The sequence below is a fragment of the Cheilinus undulatus genome, linkage group 4 (assembly GCF_018320785.1).
Source record: "Cheilinus undulatus linkage group 4, ASM1832078v1, whole genome shotgun sequence".
In the NCBI taxonomy this organism is placed as follows: Eukaryota; Metazoa; Chordata; class Actinopteri; order Labriformes; family Labridae; genus Cheilinus; species Cheilinus undulatus.
In genome coordinates this window covers 52,496,309-52,520,971 of record NC_054868.1, presented here as the reverse complement: position 1 = coordinate 52,520,971, position 24,663 = coordinate 52,496,309, and the positions used below count along the sequence as shown (strand labels likewise).

The window sequence follows — 24,663 nt, the reverse complement described above, 5'->3', positions numbered from 1 at the left end:
TCATAATTATATTTTTAAGTGATATTTTGAATTTTTTAACCAATTATTTTACCTCACATTTTCAACTCTAAACTTTGACTTCATAATCCCGTAGTTTGACCAACTGAAAATTGTGAATCATATTTTGACTTTTATTTCATATTTTGACCTTTTAAACTCATGATTTTGACTTTCTTTCTAATACATTTGCCATTAAAAAACATTATTTTTCAATTTTCATTTCATGTTTTGACCTTCTTGAACTAATAAATTTACTTTTCTCAGATTCTGAGCCTTTAAACTTTTCTTTTTAACTTTTTAAATGTCAAAATCGTTTATCATCAGTGCCAAGTTTTTTTCTTCTTTTTTCTTTTTTTTCAAATATTATTACTGGTGAAACAAGGTTGACAGTTTGTGGTTAAAACAGTGACCCCGTTAGACCCTCAGGTTAGACCTGAATCCAGAATCCGGCCCCTGCTGTGGTTGAGTTTGACACCCCTGCCATAGGGGCATCAAATCAAGCACAGGATCCACACAGGATCTGTGGAGCTCAGTCAGAGTGACCACCAGGTCCTTGGTCTCCTCTCTTACTAAGGCCCTTCTCCCCTGATTGCTCGGTTTGGCTTGGCCACCAGCTCTTGGAAGACTCCTGGTTGGCTGCTGTGCTCTTGAGCAGTGGTTCTCAACCTTGGGGTCGGGACCCCATTGGGAGTCACGTGACACTGAGAGGGGCCACCAGATGCCTTTAAAAAAACTGAGAATATTTTTGATTAAACTGTTGCCACTTTACACCAATTTTACCAAATTTTAACCCTTTTTCATCACTTTATAACACCGGTTTTAACACATTTTTGCCACTTAAAACCCATTTTTGTCCATTTTAAACCCTATCACTTTTTTGCCACTTTTAAACTAATTTTTGAGACTTTCTGCCTTTTTTTTGCCTCCATCGATCCATTATTGCCTCTATCAACCCCTTTTTACACCCCTTTAATCCACAGTTGACCCATTTTTGCCAGTTTATATCCATTTTTCATCCCATTCCATCTAATTTCCACCAGTGTGTTGCATTTAAAGCCATTTTAGCCAATTTTTAATCCCCTTTAACCACTTTTTCTGCCCATTTTTGCCACTTTAACCAATTTTGGGTTTGGTTTTTTTGCCACTTTTACCCTATTTATATCTTTAAAAATCCAGTTTCACCACCTTTTCACCATTTTTTGCCATTATCAGGTAATTTTAAACCCATTTTATTATGGTTTTAACGAAAGGTTTTTTTCATCTAATGAAGGCTAAATGAATAAATGAAGATATTTGTTTCTTTAACAAGAGTGGTTATTTTTCAGGTCAAATATGAAATATGGTTTTCACAGCTTAACTTCACAATGGACCATGGTTTAGCTGACCTCCATGGGCTCCCAGTTTGGCTGGGACCCAGAAAGCTCCCCCTTTATCCCTCCTTATGGACGGCCTTGTCTGCACATGACTACTCTAGAATATTCATGGCTGTGTTCAACCACCTTCAGGTACAGTGGGGGTCCCCGGTCTCTGGCACCTTTATTTTGAGGGTCTCGGGCTGAAAAGGTTGGGAACCCCTGCTCTTGAGAACCTTCAGTGCAGCAGAAATGGTTTTGCAGCCTTCTCCAGATCTGCACCTGTCAATGATCCTGTCTCTGAGGTCTGCAGGTAGTTCCTTTGACCTCATGGCTAGGTTTTTGCTCTGAGGCCTTTCTGATCCATGTGCAGTTTAATTTACTACAGATGGGCACCAATCAAGGTGCAGACATGGGAGGAATCTGACTCCATACTTCCCATCTTTTCCAGTGTCTCCTCTGTTTTCTTTAATGCAACAGGATATAAGCTTAGTTTTAGTTGCCATGGTTTTCTTGTACACAAACAAGCAGAAAATGAGGCAGGAGTGGAATAAAAGCCACACTGCTGACTAGTGTTTAGGCGCAGTATTGCAGAGTGCTCTGGTTCATGCAGGTTGCTACGGTGCAGATGTATCAACAAGGCTTCTGATTTAATCTGAGGACTACTAGTTTCCCTTTAACTCTGATTTGTGATCAGTTCTGATCTTCAGGTCCAGTCTTTAGCTCTGACATCCATTTAAATGTTTTGGTGTTAACCATCCAGAATCCCACCTCACGGACACACTGTAGCACTGGCCTGCAGAGTGAGATCAGAGAACAGAGAGGGAGGAGGTGGAGGTGGAGGGGATAAGGAGGGGGGCGAGGGGGGACTTCGTTTCAAGGGGGAGGTGCCAGGGCTTCCTGCGGGGGTTGCCTGTGTGAACGCTCTCTGAATGACAATGCTGCGCATCAGGGCCTCAGCACGACTTCCCTCAGCAGCAGAAGCACACCCACCCACTCACAGTCGCAGGGAGAGATTCAGAGAGAGCTGCAGGAGCATGCAGCAGCAGCAGGAGCGATAGCAGAGGTATGCAGTGTGCTAAGGGGGAAAAAAAAGAGTATGAGAAGGAAAAATATGCAGCTGGGAGTGTTGCAAAGCTGTTTGTACATGCATGAATGTATCAATAATGTTAAAGGTATCAGTCCACAGATCAACTAATACATGAACATATCAGCAAATGTGTGTACATCAGCCAATATTTAGAACCATTTATAGAGCTCCACCTTCACTGGAAAGTGCTAAAACCCCATCCTCCTTCATTACTGGTACTAGCACTGGTGGACCCGGGGGGGGGGGGGGGATGCCCCTCCTGGTGTCCTAATATTAAAAAAACATGCTACAAAAGTGTTTAACACAGTAAAAGACTGGTATAATCTGTCAGCAGGTTCTCAACCTTTTCAGCCTGCGACCCCCAAAATAAAGGTGCCAGAGACCGGGGACCCCCACTGTACCTGAAGGTGGTTGAACACAGCCATGAATATTCTAGAATAGTCATGTGCAGACAAGGCCGTCCCTTGGAGGTCTGCAAAACCATGGTCCATTGTGAAGTTAAGCTGTGAAAACCATATTTTATATTTGACCTGAAAAATAACCACTCTTGTTAAAGAAACATATCTTCATATATTCATTTAGCCTTCTTTAGATGAAAAAACCTTTAGTTAAAAAAATAATTAAAATGGGTTTAAAATTGTTAAAATTGTCTGACAATGGCAAAAAAAGGTGAAAAAGGTGGTGAAATTGGATTTTTAAAGAATATAAATGGGTTAATGGTGGCAAAAATTAGATAAAAGTAGCGAAAAAAAGGGCTAAATTGGCAAAAATGGACAGAAAAGTGGTTAAAGGGGATCAAAAATGGGCTGAAAAGGCTTTAAATTGCAAGAAATTGGTGGAAATTAGGTGGAATTGGATGAAAAATGGATATTAACTGGCAAAAATTGGGCAACTGTGGTTACAGGGGTGTAAAAAGGCAATAATAATTGAATGGTTTCAGTTTTAGAACATTTGTTGTTTTTTTCAGAAATCCATAGTCATAATTTGTAGATATTTAACAAAAAAGGTTAAGGTTGGCAGAAGTGCTGCAAAAATGACTAGATAAAGTGGTGAAAATGGGTTAGAGAGTAGCAAAAATGAGTGATAAGTGGCAAAATGGGTTGTGGAGTGGCACAAAGGGGGAAAAATGACAGAAAATGTTGTGAAAAGAAGTCAAAGTGTGGCAAAAATTGGTGAAAGAGGAAAAAAGGGGCAAAAAGTATCAAAAATTAGTTACAAATGATAAAAATAGTGCAAAAAAGTGATGAAAATGGGTTTAAAAAGTTAAAAAATAGAAGAAAAGTGGCAAAAATGTTTAGGAGTGGCACAAAAGGGATAAAACATGTGAAAAGTGGTTTAAATGGGTTAAAAAAATGACAAAAATTTGGTTTAAGAGGCAAAAAGCATCAAAAATGGGTTAAACGTGGCAAAAATGGTCTTAAAGTTGCAAAAATTGTTGAAGAAAATGGAAAGAAAAAGGGTTAAAAAGTGGCAAAAATAGAAGAAAGGTGTCAAAAGGGAGTTAATACTGGTACTAAATCACAGAGGGCCCATTCTCTGGGATTTTCAGGGGCCACTCCTGTTGTCAGGTCTGTCTCCTTCTGGCCTGCTGCGTTATAGATAACAGGGATAGATCTCACTGGTAATGACTAAAAATGTCCTGTGTTTTAAAAGAAAACACAAATACAATTATATTATACTTTATGATATTTCAATCAGACCAAAGTATTTATTTAACGTTTGTGTATTTGAAAGAGTTTCTGTTGAGACTAAATCTGGCCCTGGTTCAAATGTACTTGACAAGTGGGGGAGGGGCATCAGAGGAGACAAGGTTAGGGAACACCACTCTCTTAACACGAGAGACTTTCAGCCAGCAATATTTCTCTATATATTTACTAAGTGTTCTACGTGTTTGCAGGTCATTGCACACAGCTGCAGACTGATTTGATTTGCAAATAGTTTTGTAACAATGAAAGCTGACTAGAAAAGGCAGAGATGCTTCTCTCTGTCATCCTCATAATCAGTGATGGAAGGGGGCACAGCTTGTCATCTCTGACATCCCACTGCCGCGTAGTTCCCCTCAATAGCACAAATCACAGGCAGGCTTGTCCACCAGCATCAGCAGCACCACCCCCTCCCCACCATCTCTCCACCGCCCACCTCTCTTCCCGACACTCTCTCTCTCTCTCTCTGTGCTGTCAGTGAGCGAGGGGCTTTTATCCTGTCTGTTAGTAGCCACCAGTGTACGGTAAGAAGATGATGGGTAAATCCAGTGATGCTCCCTAGTTATGACGTTTAAAAGGCGTCCTGTAAATAATAGCGCAGCACTGAGATGCACCACAGCGGGTGGGTTAGTCACACTGCTTGACCTCAGGGTGACGGTGGAGCCCAGTCAGAGCTTTATGAGGGAGATGTTACTCATTCTGCACAACCAAGTCATCAACCACATTTAGAGAAGGTGTGGAGATATATTTGACACCAACAAAAATGGATCTGACTGAGTCAGTTTGGATTCATTTTGGCTGTTATGTAGATCTCTTCTGTTTTTCAAATGCCAAAAGTAACACAGGATAAACAGTCAGTGAGTTAGTGATGGGCTACTGCATGGGACTTCACATCGTCTCTGCTGAAACAGCCAGGATGGTGAAAGTTACAGTGACTGACTGGTCATGTGACAATTGGGCAAATGCCAATAGGGCCACCCAACAAATGTAACTCTGTTTCCAAAAATAGTTGGAGCGCTGTGTAAAATGCAACTAAAGCAATGATTTTTAAATCTCTTAAACCCATATTTTATTTACAATAAACAACCTATTGGATGTTGAAACTGAGACATTTTACCATTTTATGAAAATATTAGCTCATTTTTAATTTGATGGCAACAATGCATAAAAGAAAAGTAGGACCAAGGCCATGTTTACTATTGTGAAGCATCCTCTCTTCTTTTAACAACAGTCTGTAAATGTTTGGGAAGTGAGGAGACCAGCTTTTGGAGTTTTTAGAGAGGAATGTTGTCCCATTCTTGTCTGATGTAGAATTTGTTGTAGCAGGATTTAATGTATAAAAGATGAGTCAGGAGACAGAACCAGCTGACTGCAGCCTGGGGCGATATTTATCTAAAAACATACAGTCATGGACAAAAGTATTGGCACCCCTGGAATATTTCCAGAAAATACACAATTTCTCCCAGAAAATGTTGCAATTACAAATGTTTTTGTGTACATGTGTTTATTACCTGTATGTGCATTGGAACAACACAAAAAATCTGAAGAAAAAAAAATTGACAATTTTACACAAAACTCAAAAAAAGTGCAGGACAAAATGATTGGCACCCTTTTAAAATTGTGGGTAAATCATTTAATTTCAAGCATGTGATGCTCATTTAAACTCACCTGTGGCAGTAACAGGTGCTGGTAATCTAGAAATCACACCTGAAGCCAGTTAGAATGTCTAAAAGTTGACTCAACCTTTGTGTTGTGTGCCAGTGTGTGTCACACCAAGCATGGAGAGGAGAAAGAAGAGCCCAGAATTTTCTGAGGACTTAGGAAGCAAAATTGTATAAAAACATGAACAATCTCAAGGTTTCAAGACCATCCCCAGAGATCTTGAAATTCCTTTGTCCACTGTGTGTAAAATAATCAAGAAGTTTATAACCATGGAACTGTGGCTAATCTCCCTGGACGTGGACGGAAGAGAAAAACTGATAAAAGAATGCAATGCAGGATAGTTAGAATGGTGGATAAACATCCTCAGTCAACTTCCACACAAATTCAGGCTGTCCTGCAGACTCAGGGTGCAAAAGTGTCAGCTCGGACCATACGTGGTCATCTGAATGAGATGAAGCGCTATGGCAGGAGGCCGAGGAGAACCCCACTGCTGACAAAGAGACATAAAAAAGCCAGACTGGAGTGTGCAAAAATGTACCTGGGTAAGCCTCAATCCTTCTGGGAGAACATTTTGTGGACAGATGAGACTAAGGTAGAGCTTTTTGGAAAAGCACGTCATTCTACTGTTTACAGAAAACAGAATGAGGCCTACAAAGAAAAGAACACAGTACCTACAGTCAAACATGGTGGAGGTTCAAGGATGTTTTGGGGTTATTTTGTTGCCTCTGGCACTGGGTGCCTTGACTGTGTGCAAGGAATCATGAAATCTGGAGACTATCAAAAAATGTTGGGCCACAATGTAGGGCCTAGTGTCAGAAAGCTGGGTCTGTGTCAGAGGTCATGGGTGTTCCAGCAGGACAATGACCCCAAACATACCTCAAAAAGCACCAAGAAATGGTTGGAGACAAAGCTGGAGAGTTCTGTAGTGGCCAGCAATGAGTCCAGATCTAAATCCCATTGAAAACCTATGAAGAGATCTCAAAACTGCTGTTGCAAGAAGCACCCTTCAAATCTGAGAGACCTGGAGCAGTTTACAAAAGAAGAGTGGTCCAAAATTCCAGTTGGGATGGGTAAGAAGCTTGTTGATGGTTATAGGAAGTGATTGGTTTCAGTTATTTTTTTCCAAGGGTGTGAAAACAAATATTAAGTTGAGGGTGCCAATAATTTTGTCTGGCCCATTGTTTGAGTTTTGTGTAAAATTATGTCAATTTTGTCTTTTTTCTTCAGATGTTTTGTGTTGTTCCAATACACATAAAGGCAATAAACACGTATACCAAACACATTTGTAATTACAATAATTTCTGGGAGAAATGGTGTATTTTCTGGAAAAATTCCAGGGGTGCCAATACTTTTGTCCATGACTGTAACATTGCAAAAATTGGCAGGTCAACTGAAGCCAAACAGGTACACGAATGAAGAGCCATTTGGGAGCCGAGCCAAATGAGCCAGATCACTGAAAAGAGTCCAAGTTCCCATCAGTGTCCTCCAGTTGTTTCTCATTAGTTCCATTTACTTTTCCAGCCATTTGTTGCCCCGTTCCAACTTTTTTGACTAGAGTTGCTGCCATCAAATTCAAAATTAGCCCAATATCACATAATGGTAAAATGTTAACATCTGATATGTTGATTATTTTTCTTTTTAATAAAAATATGAGTTTATGAGATTTGACAAGCAAATGCCTTCATATTTTATTGACATTTATCACAGTGTCCCAACTTTTTTGGAATTTAGGTTGTATTACAGTGTGCTCAGTTTGAGTTATGATGCTCTTCTGTTGGCTATTTGTGTATTTCTATTTCACATTTGGATATATCCTGTAGTTTTCTGGCTGAGTACTTGAAAAAACACAGAACTGCTGCTGCGTTTCCACCAGGCTCTTCCCTGTCTTATGAACTTTTGCGATACTTTATGACTTCTACACAGATTCATCCCAAAGCCCACCATATGGCCAACTTTACGTATTCCACCAACTGATTTTTTTTAGAGCAGGATTCAGACCTCCAAATGACGGGTGGTTTCCTGCCAAAGGAGTTGGTAGGAGAGACAAACAGCGAGCAGAACTTGCAAACACTTCTCAGCGTTTGACAGATGGCCGGAGGTACAGTTACTAACCCACCCTGATGCACGACGAAGGTAGTCTCTTCCAAAGGCATGCAGGTGGTGTTTCAGAGCTTTCTAGTCTAGTTTCAGCACTTTGGACAGCGCCATAAGGCCTTGGAATCATGTAGGTAGCAGTTTCAGCACCATGGACAGCGCCAAAGTGACCCAACATGCTGTTTTAAAAGCCCCTTAAAGCAATTGTTCTTATTTCTGTTATGTAAGGCGAAACTAAAATAACTCAAAGGGTTTTTTCAAAGGGATTCTCTGGACACTGTGGATTTTTTTAACAGTTTCAGTACCCCTCCACTCCCTCCTTCACGTATCCACCCGCACCTTCATTTCCCTGTTCTGGAGAGGTGACAGCTTGCTCGGTTTAGCCCAGGCAAACAGCTTGCTGAATTGCATCAAAGACGACTCAGATGCCAGAGCCAGACTGACAGACGGCTTGGAGGAGAACGGAGGGAAAGAAGGGAGATAAAACCCTCGTTCAAAGTGTCCTCGAAATAACAGTACGCCCTCAAACAAACAAGCAAACACGACACCCCAAAGTCTCCCAACTCTCCTCCTGGCTGGAAACATGAAACTTTCTTTACAGGGAGCAGATTTCTTACATTTACCAGCTGAAGATATTCCATGAAATATAGAGACATATGAAACTCTTCTTCAAGTCCTTGTACTAATTAACAAAGCAGTATCAACTGCCAGTTAACTGGGCAAAGAGTTAGTAATAATTGCTATAAGTAGGGAAATAAATGACTGCATGTTAAGGCAGAAATAAATAAGTAAATAACTGTTAACCTCCAAAAAATGTATGTATTAAATAGTTTAAAAACTGAGGTTCTTACTGCCAGTTTACCAGGAAAAAACTTAGTTCATAACTGCTAGAATTAGGGAGTAAATGAGTAACAAACTGCGGGTCAATGCAGGGAGTGAATGAGTAACATGACGGGACTTGAAGTTGGACAGGATTATTTTTTTGCCCTTTTTTTTCAATTTTGTGCCACTTTTCATCAATCTTTCTTGCTTTAAGCCCACCTCTGCCACTTCTTTTTGCAACTTCATTTTGCAACTTTTATCCCGTTTTTCACTCTTTTATCGTGTTTATTGCTATTTTTCCCCTTTCTTGCCATTTTGCCCATTTAAGATGCCTTTTTTCATTAAGTGCCACTTTTCCCCCTTTATTGCCACTCTTTGCTGCTTTTTGCCCATTTTAGTCACTTTTCACTCATTTTTACCATGTTTTTGACACCCTTTACTCATTTTTTGTCCCTCCTCACCCAGGTTTGACACTTTTCACTCAGTTTTTTTCCATTTCATGCATATGTTTTACCCATTTTTGCAACCTTTAATGAATTCTTAGTGTCACTTAAACCCATTTTTGTGGCTCCTGCAATGGTATTTTTCAACAGTTTGGCTCTTTGGTTGAGCAGGGTTGAGTAACACTGAACTAACTGCTAGTTTAGGCATGGAGAGAATAAGTAAGTCATACTAGTGACTAAACCAGGGAAAGTCTGAGTTATTATCTACCAGTTAAGAAGGAAACAAACGAGTTACTAGCTGCTGCTTCACCAGGGAATGAATGAGTGACTAACTGCTGGTTTAATGGGAATGATTGATTACCGACCTACTAGTTAACCAGGGAAAGAAGAAATAGTCTGCTAATTTATCCTTAAGAGTTACAAGGTGACCAGTGAGTAACTAGCTGCTTGTTAACTAGGGAACAAACTGGTACATACTGGTAGTTAACCAATAAATGAATGATTAACTGACTGCAATTAGACCTACAGAAAAACTGGCGTAGTTACAAAGAAACCAACCAGAAACTGACTATTAGTTAACCAGGGAAAGTGAGTAACTAGCAGCTAAGCAACTCTATAAATATTGGTATAATTATCAGGTAACTTAAGAGTTAGCCTAACTGCTAGTTAACAGGAGAAGAATAACAAACTGGCAACAGGCAGGTAAAGGGGATAAATGTTAGTTACTAACGGCTACTCAAACACTGGGGGGCCCAAAATCCTTAGCTACACCCCTGGTCCTACTGCATAGCATTACCCTCTACTATTATAATTACAGTTATCTGGAATGTTCTTAGGTATTCCACTTGGAAAACTGGGAGAATTTTCTATGGAATTGTCATGGATATTTTTGTGTGTTTCTTAGAGTGGCTTTGGGATATTTTTTGCAGTTATATTTTTGAGTATTTGAATGAAAAATTGGGAATTTTGGAGTGAATTTTCCAGGTAATTTTGTGTAAATTTAGATAATGTGGTTGTTTTTTGGAGGGAATTATTTTTGATTCTTTGGGGTAGGGTTTGCTTCAAAAGTTTTATATATTCTCAAAGAAACTTTGTTTTTTTTGTTTTTTTCAAATTTGATTGGGAATGGCAGAAGTCGTTTTGTCTTTTGAAATTTCTAGACTTTTATGGAAATTTCAGGGAATTTGTAAGGATATTTGGGGGTTATTTTTATAGAATTTTATTTAAACATATTTGTTCATTTTGAGGATTTTGCTTTGAGATTTTGGGGATTTTTTAAACACTTTTTCACGAATTTACATGGGATTTTTTAGGAAGTTTTTATTAAATTTAGACCTTTTGATTAAGTTCCACTCAAACACTTGAAGAACATTTTGGGGTATTTTTTATGGGAAAAATTAAAAATATTTTAAAGAATTTTTCCAGACAATTATCTGGACTATCCATTGGTGTTTAGCTATTCCTTTTGAAATACTGGGAGAATTTTCTATGGAATTATCATGGATACTTTTGAGTGTGGCTTTGGGATATTTTTGGGAGTTTTTGCAAAAAAACTGGAATTTTTTTGGAGATGTTTCTGGGACGTTTGGAGTGAATTTTCCAGGTAATTTTGATTAAATTTGGGAAATGTGTTTGTATTTTTGGGGGAATTATTTTTGATTCTTTGGGGGTGGAGTTTGCTTCAAAAGTTTTATAACTTTGGATTTTTTTTTTTTTTTTTCAAATTTGATTGGGAATGGCGGAAGTCGTTTTGTCTTTTGAAATTTCCAGATTTTTATGGAAATTTCAGGGAATTTGTCAGGATATTTGGGGGTTATTTTTATAGAATTTTTAAAAAATATATTTGTTCATTTTGAGGACATTTGCTTTGAGATTGTTTTAAACACTTTTTCATGAATTTACATGGATTTTAGAGAAAGTTTTTATCATTTTTTAAATTTTGTGTAATTTTTGTGGGAAACTTTAAAAACACGTTGAAGAGATTTTTGGTACTGTCTTTGAATTCTTGGGGATTTTTCTGTTGATATTTTGTCAGAATTAATTCCTGTTCAGAGACGAGGCGGAGCTTTGAAACTTTTCCTGATTATCCCAAATGTGGAGAAACTAAAACTGCTTTCCAAACAAAAGGTCAGAGTTCAAATAAATGAGTCACTAGTAGAAACTGCAGCTTAATCTATTCAAGACCTGGCACAGTTAGTAGTTAACAGGTGAAAGAATTCTAGTTTACCCTTTCAGTCACCTCACCATTGGATAATGAGACTCTCTCATAAATTCTGAAGATCCAACTGTTAGATAAAGAGCAGAAATGCTGCAGATTTAACAGAAACATGTCAGGAAACAGACTGGCATTCCTGAGAACACGTTGCTTCACCATACTGCAATCCATACTCCCCCAGCACACTCCCCCCTCCTCCCCCTCCTCCACCCAGCCTTCTGTTAGCTCGGTGGCTTTGAGTAAACAGTGATGGGGGCAAATTAGACTTTGCTGTGGGTGCTTTTGACTCTTGGGAGAACGCCATGAGCTGCATGTCCTGCAGGGCCTCAGTCCACCAAACACCAATCACCAATCACCTCCTCTGATCATGTATTTAGAAAGACAGAGGGCTTAATCCGGATTATTACAGGTGATGTTTAACTGCTGTTTGTTTCCTGTTCCAGTGTGAAGTTTTAAATTTAGACCCTGCTGGTACCCATACATCGTCGTGCGCTATGGGGAGTGGGTTGGGAGTGGGGGAGGCACCGGGGAGGCGCCGTGCGTCGTGCGCTGCAAGGCTTGGCCACGGATCTGTGCGCGGCGCTCGGTTCCCGTCAGACTCGATCAGATGCTCAACCCCGGCGGCTGACTGAACGCAGAGAGAGCCGGGAAAACGCGCGGGGTATTCTCTGTTTCCAAGGCTGAGCGCCACAGCCTTAGGACCGTGTTGGCTTACGTCCCCCCTGGGGGGTCGAGAGAGGAAGAAAAAAAAAAAAAACAGAGTGAGAGGGAGGAAAAGGGAGAGCTAGTGAATCAGAGCTGGACCTGCTGTAGCTCTGCTTTCGGGAGCCTCGGGGGGCGATGCTGCTGGGCGGGGATGGCGCACGGTTTCTGCCCGGTGGCGGAGGAGAAGATGCGAGCCTCTGCTCCAACACATCCGCACCACCGCCGTCCTGTTCCCCCAACAAGAATTGATGATGGTGATGATGCTGGTCTCTTTCTGCTCCTCCGGATCCTACTCGCCCGGGATTCTCGGTCTCCAAACGCTGGATTATAGATGATTGTTGTGGACACATCTTTTTTATTTCACTTCACCGACTCATCAGTTTGATTCTGGGTAGAAGGGGAAGACATCAAAGGCTAGATTGGTGCGTTTTTTCGTCTCCAAGTGCGCGCAATCACGCCCAAAATCAGCGAGCGACGCCTTGTTGAGGAGGAGGGGGAGGAGGAGGAGGAAGAGGAGGAAGGAGGGGGGGATGCCGCACCGTCCTTCAACCAAATATCAACAAATGTCACCAGGCTCGGATTTTGGGGAAGCCCCCCTTTGGTTGGCGTTTGGTGGCAGTGACAGCAGGGATTTCTGCGCGCCACCGCAAACACTGCAGATCTATGGCACAAGAAAAAATTAATTATTAAAGCTTCTACTCTTATCTATTTCTATTTTTATCTCGAAGGAGAAAACTCTGACCAGGGGAGGGTGAAAAAAAAGACAACTGCAGATTCCAGAAAAAGACGCAGTCTCCAGCTCGTGCAGTGCAATATTTCTGTAGCTATGCATCCTCTCTGCATGATCGACTGCTTTTCTTATTGAGATGCAAGCACGAGCCCAGAAAAGACTCAAACAGGATGCCTTGGCTGGTTTTTCGACGCTGATGCTCTCCGTGTTTGTCAGTGAACTGATTTGACAGAAAATCACACACACACACACACACACACACACACACCCACACTGCTTTATTTTCCATTCATATTCCAAACACACGATCAGAGACATCTCTTCCTTCTCCCTCCCCTCTGCCTCCCCCTGCTCCCCTCCCTCCCTGCCTCTCCTCACACAAATGGAGGTATCTTCTCAGCTCTGAAGATCTGGGAAGCAGACACACACACACACACACACACAGAGACAGAGAAAGCCTCTCTCCATTCTGCATGTTTGTTTGGAGCCGAGGCTGATGGGGTGGTGGCATGTGGAGGTGTCACTCTGAGGTTCCCCCCCGGCTCCTTCCTAACCTCTGGCGTTTGGTGTCTGCAGAATGGCGCGTTTTGGAGACGAGCTACCCAACAGGTATGGAGGAGGAGGAGGAGGTGGTGGTGGCGGTGGTGGCGGGGGTGCCGGCGGACAAGGGGGGCCCGGCCGCGGCGGCAGCAGGCAAGGGGGGCCCCCCGGAGCCCAGCGGATGTACAAGCAGTCGATGGCCCAGAGAGCCCGGACCATGGCCCTGTACAACCCCATACCCGTCCGGCAGAGCTGCCTAACGGTCAACCGCTCCCTCTTCCTCTTCAGTGAAGACAACGTGGTGAGGAAGTACGCCAAAAAGATCACCGAATGGCCATATCCTTTCAGAGCAGCAGGCTGACCAGGTAACGAGAGCTTGTGGTGTGTTTGTAGGGCTGGGCGATAAGGACCAATCAGATTTCATGAGTGAAAGGCAGTGATTTACAGCAATTGCTGAATATTTAGTCACAGATTTAAAGAAACAGGAGAAATAAGTGGACTAATATCTCTTTAATGAACATAGAAAGAGGAAACCAGGGCGTCCAATCATGAAACGTGGAAAAAATAAGAAGTTGATAGTATTTATGACAGCCAAATCATCTACAGCAGTGGTTCTCAGCTGTGGGGTCCGAGAGAGACCAAGAGAGGGGGTCACCAGATGCCTTAAAAAAAAAACAAGAATGTTTTTTTTAATTACTTTGTTGCCATCTTACACCAATTTTACCAAATGTTAACTCCTTTTCATCTCTTTTAATACTAATTTTGCCAATTTCAGCACATTTTTGCCATTTAAAACTAGAGCACGACCAATATGGGATTTTTGGGGCCGATACCGATATCCGGGGGCTAAAAAAAGCTGATATATGAAATAAGAACATTGATATACACAGGATATAAACTGTACATGAACACACATTCTTATTTTTATATTATCTTTGTTTATTTCACAAAGATGCAACTTAGACGATGTTAAAATGCTGTATTATAGTCTTTTATTAGAATACGGTGGACACAAAAAGAGGAAACTAGAATGTTTAAACATTTATAATGTAAAGAAATAAGGATGGAAACACCTGAAGAGTCTTTATAAAAACAGCAAACTCATTTCAAAAGCTAACGTGTGTTAACCAAGTAGGTCTTCACCAGGGCTGACAGACAGACGTCGATGCTGTAGGCCACTGTCTCTGCAGTGACTGGCCAAGTTTTTGGAAGTAAAATTCTCCACTCAGACCCTCATAGACTTCTCAGTAATCCTCATTACAGTTTTTTAATGCACAAACCTGCTACCGGAACACTCATGACTATCAAACATTTGATTTGGGGCAAAAATATCAAAAGCCAAGGAAAGGGCAAAGGCACAAGGTTGTTTCTTTATGGGGATGGAGGGACTACGTATCCCACAATCCATTGAGATTCATTTGATTCAGTGTTAAGAATAGCTTTCCAAGCTTTAATGTCCCTTTTTCTAAATGTATCTTTATTGTGGCGTTTCCATTTTACATGCTAATGTTGTAATTAGGGCTGTTAAGATTAATCACATTAATTGCAATTAATTAATTATATTCTTTCCTGTCTCTTCAGCACACTTTAGTTTATCCAGTGGTGTGCACAGACTTTTTCAAGGGCAGGGGCAAAAAGAAAAAAAGGGCACATACAGCGCGTTCTCGCCACTGAAGAGGGCACTAAGTTTGGCGTGTTTTCGAGGGCACTTTAGACATGTTTATATGTTACACAAAGAACATTTTCAATGAAGTAGATGCCATTTCCTGTATTCTAGTGCATTTTAGCACCATATTAGCACCAGATAATCCAAACTGGTTTTGTGAGATATAGTTCTGGCTCAGTATAGATCAAAAAAGGGCCCAACATAAAAGTCATTGCAACAGTAAAGTTTCATAGCATTTCTTGGTCCTAATGGTCTTCTGGAGGTTGGTGTGTTTTCTTCACACAAGAGGGCAGTTTTGTGTGTTTTAACCAGCCAAGAGGGCACTTTAGCACATGTTTTGGCTCTTAAGGGCACTTTAGCATATGATTTGGATCTCGGGGTCACTTTAGCACGCGTTTTGGCCTTCGAGGGCACTTGAACATGTGTTTTTGGCTCTCAAGGGCACTTTAGCATGTGATTTGGATCTCGAGGGCACTTTAGCATGCGTTTGGCTCTTGAGGACACTTTAACACGCGTTCTGGCTCTCAAGGGCACTTTAGCACATGATTTTGCTCCCAAGAGGGCACTTTATCACGGGTTTTGGATCTCAAGGGCACTTTAGCACGGGTTTTGGCTCTCGAGGGCACTTTAGCACGTGTTTTGGCTCTCGAGGGCACTTTAGCACGCGTTTTGGCTATGGAGTCTGAAGAAAATGGTTCTCAATCACTCTAATTATTGTTTTTCATTGTGCTCAAATTATCTAACAGTCGTCCCTTAAGCCAGTGGTTCCCAAAGTGGGGGTCGGGACCCCCAGGGGGGGTCGGGAGACAGTGAAGGGGGGTTGCAGGATGCTTTCAATAAATCAAGGAGAAATTTCATCTGAATTAAAATGCCATATTTTACGGGGTTTTTTTTTTTTAATATTGTTAAAATGGGTTAAAATTAAAATCAAAAGGCAGTTACTAAATGATATTTGTGCTTAAATGTTAGTAATAATAATAAAAACTACCTAAAATGCATGCTTTGTACATGATGCTTTGTGCAATATCGTGCACTTTATCCCCTCAAGGGAATATGGGGGTCCCTGATCTCTGACGTCCTTATTTGGGGGGTCATGGCCTGAAAAGTTTGGGAACCCCTGCCTTAAGCTGCAGAGTTTTCCCAGTATGCCCTTGGGCATCAGACATTTTTGCACCATGCGTGAAGTTACTCACTCAGTTACCACTTGCTCTACTCTACATCTCTGTGTTTTTTATATAAAACAACAAAAACAAAACCGCTCCTAAGTCAAATCCTCCTCTCCCCCAAATGATGACATAAAAACCTTTAAACTTTGTTGACTAAATAGAAGGATAATGTTGCATTCAGATTAAATATCTTAAACTGATTAATTCATAGCTAATGAGTCAGTAAATGTTTTTTTTCTGTAAACAATCTCTTTACTGGCATTTTTGTTGTTTTTCTAATAATTTCATTTAATTTTGTGTTCTAACAAAGTCAGAAAAGGCATTCAATGGGATTTTAGAATAAAATAAACATCAGTTTAAACAGTGTAGTCTCTTCCTGCCCCATGCTGAATATATAACTATCAGTGTATCCAGACTGGGTAGATCGCCCAGCCCTGGTTTGCCTGGTGGAGTGTGGCCTGGTGTGCTGTGAAGGATTTGCTGCGGAATGAACGTTGTGATTGCTGTGGTGTGTTTTTCTTGTATTTTCTGTCATTTTGATGCTTTTCATTGCCGTTTCTGCAGTGAAATGTTTGGAGGGCGTTGGATGAGAGTGACGTGTCTCCAAAGTTTGCTGTTGAGTGTGTTGTGCGTGCTAACCCTTCTACTTTTGGCTACATCATGTTTTTTTTCATTCTGCTAACATGGATAAAGAGAGCCCAGCCAAAAAAAAAACCCAACTATTTTAAAGTGTTATGACCCTACAGACGCTGCAGTAGCGCATGCGTTGTTTCTGATATCTCAGGAAGCATAAGACAGATCTCTGTGGAGGAATATGTGATCAGAAGTTTACATTTTTGCCGATCTACAGACGGCTCCTGGTGTATACAACCCTCCAGAACATCTTTAATCAATCAGCAGTGCTCATTTAGAGTGCTGATATCGAAATCCACATTGCTAAAGCCTTGATAACATCACCATCGTGGTGAAAATCTTAGCAGTGTTGCCTTTTTTTTTTTTGACACCAGAAGTAGACCACAACAGCTTCCCAATTTCTTCTTCTGTTGTATTCTTGGTGGTTTCAACCAATCAGGGTCAGCCAAAGATCAGCAAGTGGAATGTGGAAATATAATGTAATATTACATTGGTAATCAAAAAACGGTATTTCAGAGTGAAGTTTTACTGTCATTTAGCCTGTTCCTAACCCACCTTACCCAAACTTTAACCTTTTATCACAAAATGTGTTTTTTTAGCTAGTCTTTGTCTCATCTTCCTCAAATAAAAGGTAGCTGCTGAACATTTTCAGTCATATTTTGAGGAGACAAAATAAGCACCTCCTGACAGCAGTGGTGTCTGAGAGCAGCAGTCTGCAGCCAGGCTGTCCTTCCCTGACTTTAAAAGCATTTAAACAATAATATCTAGTACAATGAAAGAGAGCTACCCCTGCTTTGGAAAGATGCTGAATTCCTCTAGAAGTTTCTGGTTTCTGGGTGGAATTTCTGCAGTAGAAACACAGCCAAATATTCAACTTATTGGGGCATTTTCTGTTTGAACTACAAACGAGAGCCGACATCAGCTGGCTGCACGAGTTAACCTGAAGGCCATCGGCTGCACCTGACTGCACTGAAAACCACTTGAATCATTTATGCAGCCTCTACTTCAGAATCACATGCTTGTGCACATCACACAAGATCCAAATATTGAATCCTGAGATCAAACAGAGAGGTCAGAGGTGTGTGAGCGTCTATGAACGCCTGCTGCAGGCTCACCTGATGATGAAGCTGCTGCTGATGGAGGGAAAGGCGATGCCGACGCTGATTGCTGTTGTCGTGAATCTGGGAATCACTTTCGTGTTGATGCTGCCGGTGATTAAGACGCACGTTGAGTACGGCGTTCAGCTCGAACCTGTTAGTGACCTGGACGAGTGAGAGAGAGAGAGACAGGGGGAGAGAGAGAGGGAGTGTGTGGGGCTCCAGTTGTAGTTGGAGCTGAGTGCTGATGTCAGCAGTTTGAGGGCTTAAGCACCATGCAACCAGAAGGGAGAGGAAATGACTCTCTCACTCTAATTACTACTGACCATATATGGACATCCTGTGGCTGATCTACAGGAAAGCATTGGAAGAATCTGTAATAGCCAGGACAGGTCGGTATGATGGTGTTTGAACCTGGAATACTTTGATCTTTAGACTTTTAATCAGTATTTCTTTACTCAGAAGAGCAAAAACCGGCTACAGCTGATCTCCCACGTGTTTGTAGGCTCACCCACAGTTTTTCCTGTTCCTGTTCGCTGGTTTGTCTCAGAGTTGCAGGTTTAGTTTGTGGAGAAGTTGACTGTGATGACAGAATAGTTCGGACCGTCTCGTTCAAACTACGGCGCTCCATGTTGACGTTTTCTTTAAATTTATATGGTTAATAACATTTACATTAGCATCTTTACTCATTTTATTCAGAACCTGGACTACTGGCATTATAAACCTCATTTCCAAAAAAGTTGGGGCGCTGTTTGAAATGTCAAAAACAGAATGCAATGATTTTCAAATTTCATGAACCCATATCTTATTCACAAGAAACAACACATCAGATGTTAAACTAAGAAATTTTACCATGCCATGAAAAATATTAGCTCATTTTGAATTTGATGTCAGCGGCACATCTCAAAAAGTAAGGACGGGGCCATGTTTATTATTGTGTAGCATCCCCTCTTCTTTTAACAACAGTCTGTAAATGTCTGGGAAGTGAGGAGACATGTTTCTATGATTCTAGAAATGATTCTAGCTGCTCAATAGTCCTGGGACCTCTTTGCCAGAATTGTTGTTTTCTGATTCTCCAAATGTTTTCTCATGGTGAAAGGTCTGGACTGCAGTCAGGCCAGTTCAGGACCTGGACTCTTCTCCTGTGAAGCCATGCGGTTGTGTTTGATGTGGTATGTGGTTTAGCATTGTCTCACTGAAATAGTCACGGCCTTCCCTGACAGAAACATTGTCTGAACATTGGCCCCCGAGGGCCCTAAAACCAAGAGTATCCAATACTGACCTTCAGCCTTGTGCTCAAATATTTCTCCAGATTCTCTGAATCTTTGGATTATATAATGGACTGTACATGGTGGGATATTAAAAGTCTTCGCCATTTTGCTTTAACCCTTTAAAACCTACCATTGTGCAAGTCCGCCAGGACATATTCTTACATTTTTACATACTATAGTGCAAGTTTTGGGAGTATGTTTATTTGCTTTACATCAATATGACCCTTATATCCCAAGTTTTAATGATATGTATTGACTTATGTATTAACTACCACAATAAATTGCTTAAAAGTGCAATAAACCCATTTTTGTTTTTTTCACATATATTTCAAAATACAGAAATTGCACAGCTGTATCCCTCAAATTTGTAAATGTAAAAAAGTTGAGCAATATCCTTTAGAACCACAGGGAATTTATTTGGAGTCTGCACATAACTTGCTTTTTGAGATATAGTCAATTTTGTAACCTGTAAAAATAACTGAGCCAGGTGAGTAGTTGGATTCTTCGTCTGACGCTGTAATTAGTTTGAAAGCTTCGCGCCAGCTGTGAAACCGTTTGGCGCAACCAGATTTTTGTGAATCCATAACTACATATGTGTGGAAGTGTGTCAAAGGTGTGTGTGGGTTGTGTGTCTGAGTGTTTTGGTAAAAAAAAAAGTAGGGTTGAAGCGAGAGCGAGTACGTGTGCAGGCTAAGTTCTTCGGTGTATTTCATGGAAAAAAACTACAAAAATACACCACTTCCTGTTGTTGGGGGTGGGGGGCTATCAGGAAGGGACACGTAAGAATCATGTGACATGTCATGCCCACAGCGCGACGATGTTAATTTCAACATAGGAAGTGCTGCAAATACACGTGTTCTCATTTATAAAGATTTTTGTTATGTGTGCTTTATTGTGTATTTTTACAAACCCATGACTGCAACCAAAAAGCGCTCTGACACATGGAGAATGTGTGAAATGTTAGTGTAAGTCCCCAGATTTTATATGCAAAAAGAATGATCTATCTATGATCTATCTTATCTGGTTTCAAATCTACCACCAATCAAAATTGAATAGGCTAATCGTGGCACTGGCTCTGTGCTGGGTTCTACAGGGTTAAGGAACATTTCTTTCTGTAATTTTTGCACAGTTTTTAGGAGCAAACCTCTGCCCACCTTTGGTTCTGAGAGACTCAGCCTCTCTGAAATGCTCCTTTTATACCCAGTCATGTTACTGACCTGTTGCCTATTAACCTAATTTGTTGCAAAATGCTCCTTCAGCTGTTTTTCATAACTATCAAACTTTCCCATCCTTTTTACCCCGTCCCTACTTTTGTTTTTATGAGTTATAGTCATCAAATTTCAGTTTTAACATCAGATATGTTGTTTATGTTCTATTGTGAATAAAATATGGGTTTATGAGATTTTAGCTATCTTTTACACAGCATCCTAACTTTTTTGGAACTGGGGTTGTTTTTTTGCGAGTGCTTGCGTTCTGAGTGTCTGTCACTGTTTTAGAGTTTATAGAGAACCTTTGTAACTCTTCACGAGTCAGCAGAGATGAGAAACTTTAAAGGACATTCTTATAACAACCAGAGACCGGCCTCATGCTGCTAAACTTTATATTCATGAACAAATGTCCAACTAGACAAACGGCTTCAAACCAAACGGGGCTTTTGGCTAAACAGGGACAGTTGCTCACTTCTTTTGGCACCTGCCATGTTCTGCCATTTTGCAGCCTTTTCTCACAATGGGAGAAAAATCTTTGAAGAGGCAGAGTGAGATTTTTTTTTCTCCACCAATTGTTGCTTCATGAATCCAGAATCTGGAGCCAGAGGACAAGTTGTGCTTTTAGAAAGAATGAGTAACACTCGTTTTGTTCTTGACTTGAAAAGCTCTTTGACTTCGGCCTGCGTCGAGAACAAGTTAACGCGGCAGCACACTCCTGATAATACACACACGTGTCTGCAGGATCCGTGACTGCAGGAGGGGTTGGAATTTGAAGTGACAGTTGCATGTTTTAAGGTCTTTAAAATGTGTCATATATGGATTTTTTTGGATACCACATACTTAAAACTAGTGTACTAGAGCAGTGGTTCTCAACCTTGGGGTCAGGATCCACTTGGGGGTCGTGAGACCTAGAGAGGGAGTCACCAGATGCCTTTAAAAAAACTAAGAATGTTTTATTTAAATACTTTGTTGCCATCTCACACCAATTTTACCAAATGTTAACTATTTCCATCAGTTTTAACACCAATTTTGCCAATTTCAGCACATTTTTGCCACTTAAAACCCATTTGTGTAAATTTTAAACCCTTTCCATTTTTTTCTGCCTGTTTTTTTCACTTCTACACCAATTCTTGCCACATTCTGCCTATCGTTGCTACTGTCGACCACTTTTTACTTAAATTTTCGCTAATTTTAACCACAGTTAACCCATTTTTGCCCGTTTCTATCAACTTTTCATCCCATTCCACCTAATTTCCTTTCACTTTAAAGCCATTTTAGCCACTTTTTAATCCCCTTTTACAACTTTATGTGCCCATTTTTGCCACTTTAATCCATCTTTGGTTATTTTTTGCCACTTTTATCTAACTTTTGCCACTTTTAACCCATTTATGTTCTATAAGAATCCAATTTCCCCACATTTTCCACTATTTTTTGCCATTATTAACCAAATTTTTAACCCATTTTATGTTTTTAACAAAAGTTATTTTCATTTTAAGAGGTCTATATTCTACACAAATGAATAAAGATATTTGTTTCTTTGATAAGATCGGTTATTATTCAGGTTAAATATAAAATATGGTTTTCACAAATTAACTTAACAATGGACCATGGTTTTGCTGACCTCCATGGTCCCCCAGTTTGGCTGAGTCCCAGAAACCTCCCCGTTTATGCCCCCATAAAGGGGAGATCTTTCTGGGGCCCAATCAAACTGGGGGCCCATGGAGTCAGCAAAATCATGGTCCATTGTAAAGTTAAGCTGTGAAAACCATATTTTATATCTAACCTGATTAATAACCACTCTCATCAAAGTAACAAATATCTTTTTTGTGCTGTAGTTTATAGCCATCTTAAAAATGTAAATCCCTTTTCTTAAAAAAGAGTTTTAAAAATGGGTTGAAAATGGCAAAAAAAAAAAAATGTGGTGGAATAGTTGGTGAAATGGAGTGTAAAAGTAGCAGAAATGGATTAGAAGGTTAAAAATTGGATAAAGGTGGCAAAAAAGGGCACAAAAATTGGTAAAAGGGGATTAAGAAGTGCAGAAAAAGGTGAAAAGTGGCAAAAATGTTTGGAAAATTTGGTGAAATTGGATTTAAAAGTGAGATAAAGTGTTTTAAACTTGCAAAACTTAGTGTTACAAATAGTGAAATGTGGTTAAAATGTGGTTACAATGGGCACAAACTGGCATAAAAAGTGGTTAAACGGAGTTAATAGTGGCAATATTGAGTAAACAGAAGCAAGAATAAGTGGGAAGAGTCCAAAATTTGTTTGAATCGACAAAAAATTGGTTTAGAGTGGCAAAATGTGTTAAAATTGGCAAAAATTGGTGGGAAAAAAGTGATAAAAATTAGTTTAATTTTGGCAAAATTGGTGTAAAGCAGCAAAAATGGGTAATAAAGAGGCAAGAAATGGTCCAAATTGTGCTGAAACTGATGAAAATTAGCAAATACTTCTGACAAAATTGGGTGGCAGAAAATAATTTCACAAGTATTCATAGTTTTTTAAGGCATCTGGCGACCCCCTTGAAGTGTCTCTCGACCCCCAGGTTGAGAACCGCTGTACTAGAGACAAGAAACTCCATGTTAAAGCTTACTGCAGTACAGTTGCTATCAGTTCAACATTCTGTGCATTTTACAGAATCTTTTAAAGTTTTGATTCAATGTAGAAAACTGGAGACACGGCCGAGTCTGACACCACACACTACCTCTACACTACTGGACAGAAACTGTTGGGTTTTATTACTGTGAACAGAGAGGACATGCTGTGCATTTACTCATACATTTTATATAATCTGTCTGATTCCTCTGTCATTAACTCCAACACTTTCCGAGTGTTTAAAGAGAGGCTCTATTTAAAGAGAAGAGCTGCTGTGCTTTGGTGGAGAGCCGTCATGAAGCTCCTTCATGTTACTGCCAACATATTTTTGGCTTTTCTGCACAGATAAAAATATTTGAGGGAATTTCATGAGCTGATAAAAATAGCAGAGTTTGTCTTTGGAAGGTGAAAAGGTTTTTTTTTTTTTTTTTTTTTTTTTTTTTTTAGTTGACTTTAGAAATGTGCACGGCTTCATGCGAACTCTGAGAGACTGGAAAAGTGAGTCCTAAATTTCCCTAAAATAAACCCGATCATACAGAAATACCTAAAAGACTGTAACTGAAAATGAGTGCTTGTTTTACATTCATCATGTTATTTTTACTGAAATATTTGGTGCATTTATTCATTTTAATCAGGATGAAGCCCTGACTGGATAGTTTAAAGGTCTTTGGTAAGAGGAAGGCCTTTTCTATTGGGATTTTAATAATTATAGCACTTTTGAAATTGAAAATACAAATTTGGGGATATGTTTGTATCTGGAGAGTTTGATTTGGATTTTGGGGAAGTGCCTGCAAACATTATAATAATAACAACTGTTATAAACCACAAACGTAATGCAAATCTGCATTTTTTTTTTTTTTAAGATTTATTTTGGACAGTTTTGTGCTTTTTTTGATAGAGGAGGACAGTGGATAGAGTCGGAAACAGAGACGACAGCGGGGCAGAGACAAAGGGCCTCAGGCCGGATACAACCCGGGCCGTCTGAGTACATGGGGCGTGCCTTAAACCACTAGGCCACCAGCACCCCCAAATCTGCAGTTTTTAATGTAGAAATCCCTCAAACAATGTAAAAATAGCTATGACATTTACAGGGATATATCATGTTTGTGGAAAGGCAAAAACCTTCCGATTTTAAACGTTTTACTAATTTCCCACAATGCAATATGAACAGGAAAACTAGATGTTTGTAGTCATTGTTTGCTTGTTGTAGCCACTGACCAAATGCCACTGGATTTAACCCTCTATGGTGCAGTGTTGCCTGTGGGCAACATACCACTTTTTGGCCTTGTGCACTCACATAATACTTTCCCAAGTATGGTCGAATACTTTTAAAAATGACAGGACTTAAAGTAACCCATAAAAGTGTTTTGACTTGTCATATGACTCTCTGGATGCCATCTTGAACACTTTTTGTGCAGACATTCTCACACAAAAAAGCTTGGCCATTGTGCTGCAAAAGAACTGCAAGAAAATATATTTTCCAGATATTTCTGGAAAAAAATGTGTACATAATTATTGGTGGGTAGAGTTTAATTTCTAGTAGTTAAATGTTGCATTTTTGAAGAATAAATAATGGAAAATTGTTAAAATATACATGTTGCCTTGAGCCACATCACACCGTTATGGAATACTGCTAACACTGTACTGTTATGGAGTGCACAATGACACCATTAC

At 40.1% G+C, this 24,663-nt stretch overlaps 1 protein-coding gene across 2 annotated transcripts in view; it reads left to right on the top strand.

Moving 5' to 3' along the window:
• cacna1ab (calcium channel, voltage-dependent, P/Q type, alpha 1A subunit, b) overlaps positions 1-24,663 on the top strand; it is a 332,264-nt gene that overhangs the window by 76,034 nt on the left and 231,567 nt on the right. For both annotated transcript variants that reach the window (XM_041785844.1, XM_041785845.1), the window contains exon 3: positions 13,393-13,692. In XM_041785844.1, the coding sequence (XP_041641778.1) occupies positions 13,393-13,692 (300 nt within the window). The remainder of the gene's footprint in view (positions 1-13,392; positions 13,693-24,663) is intronic.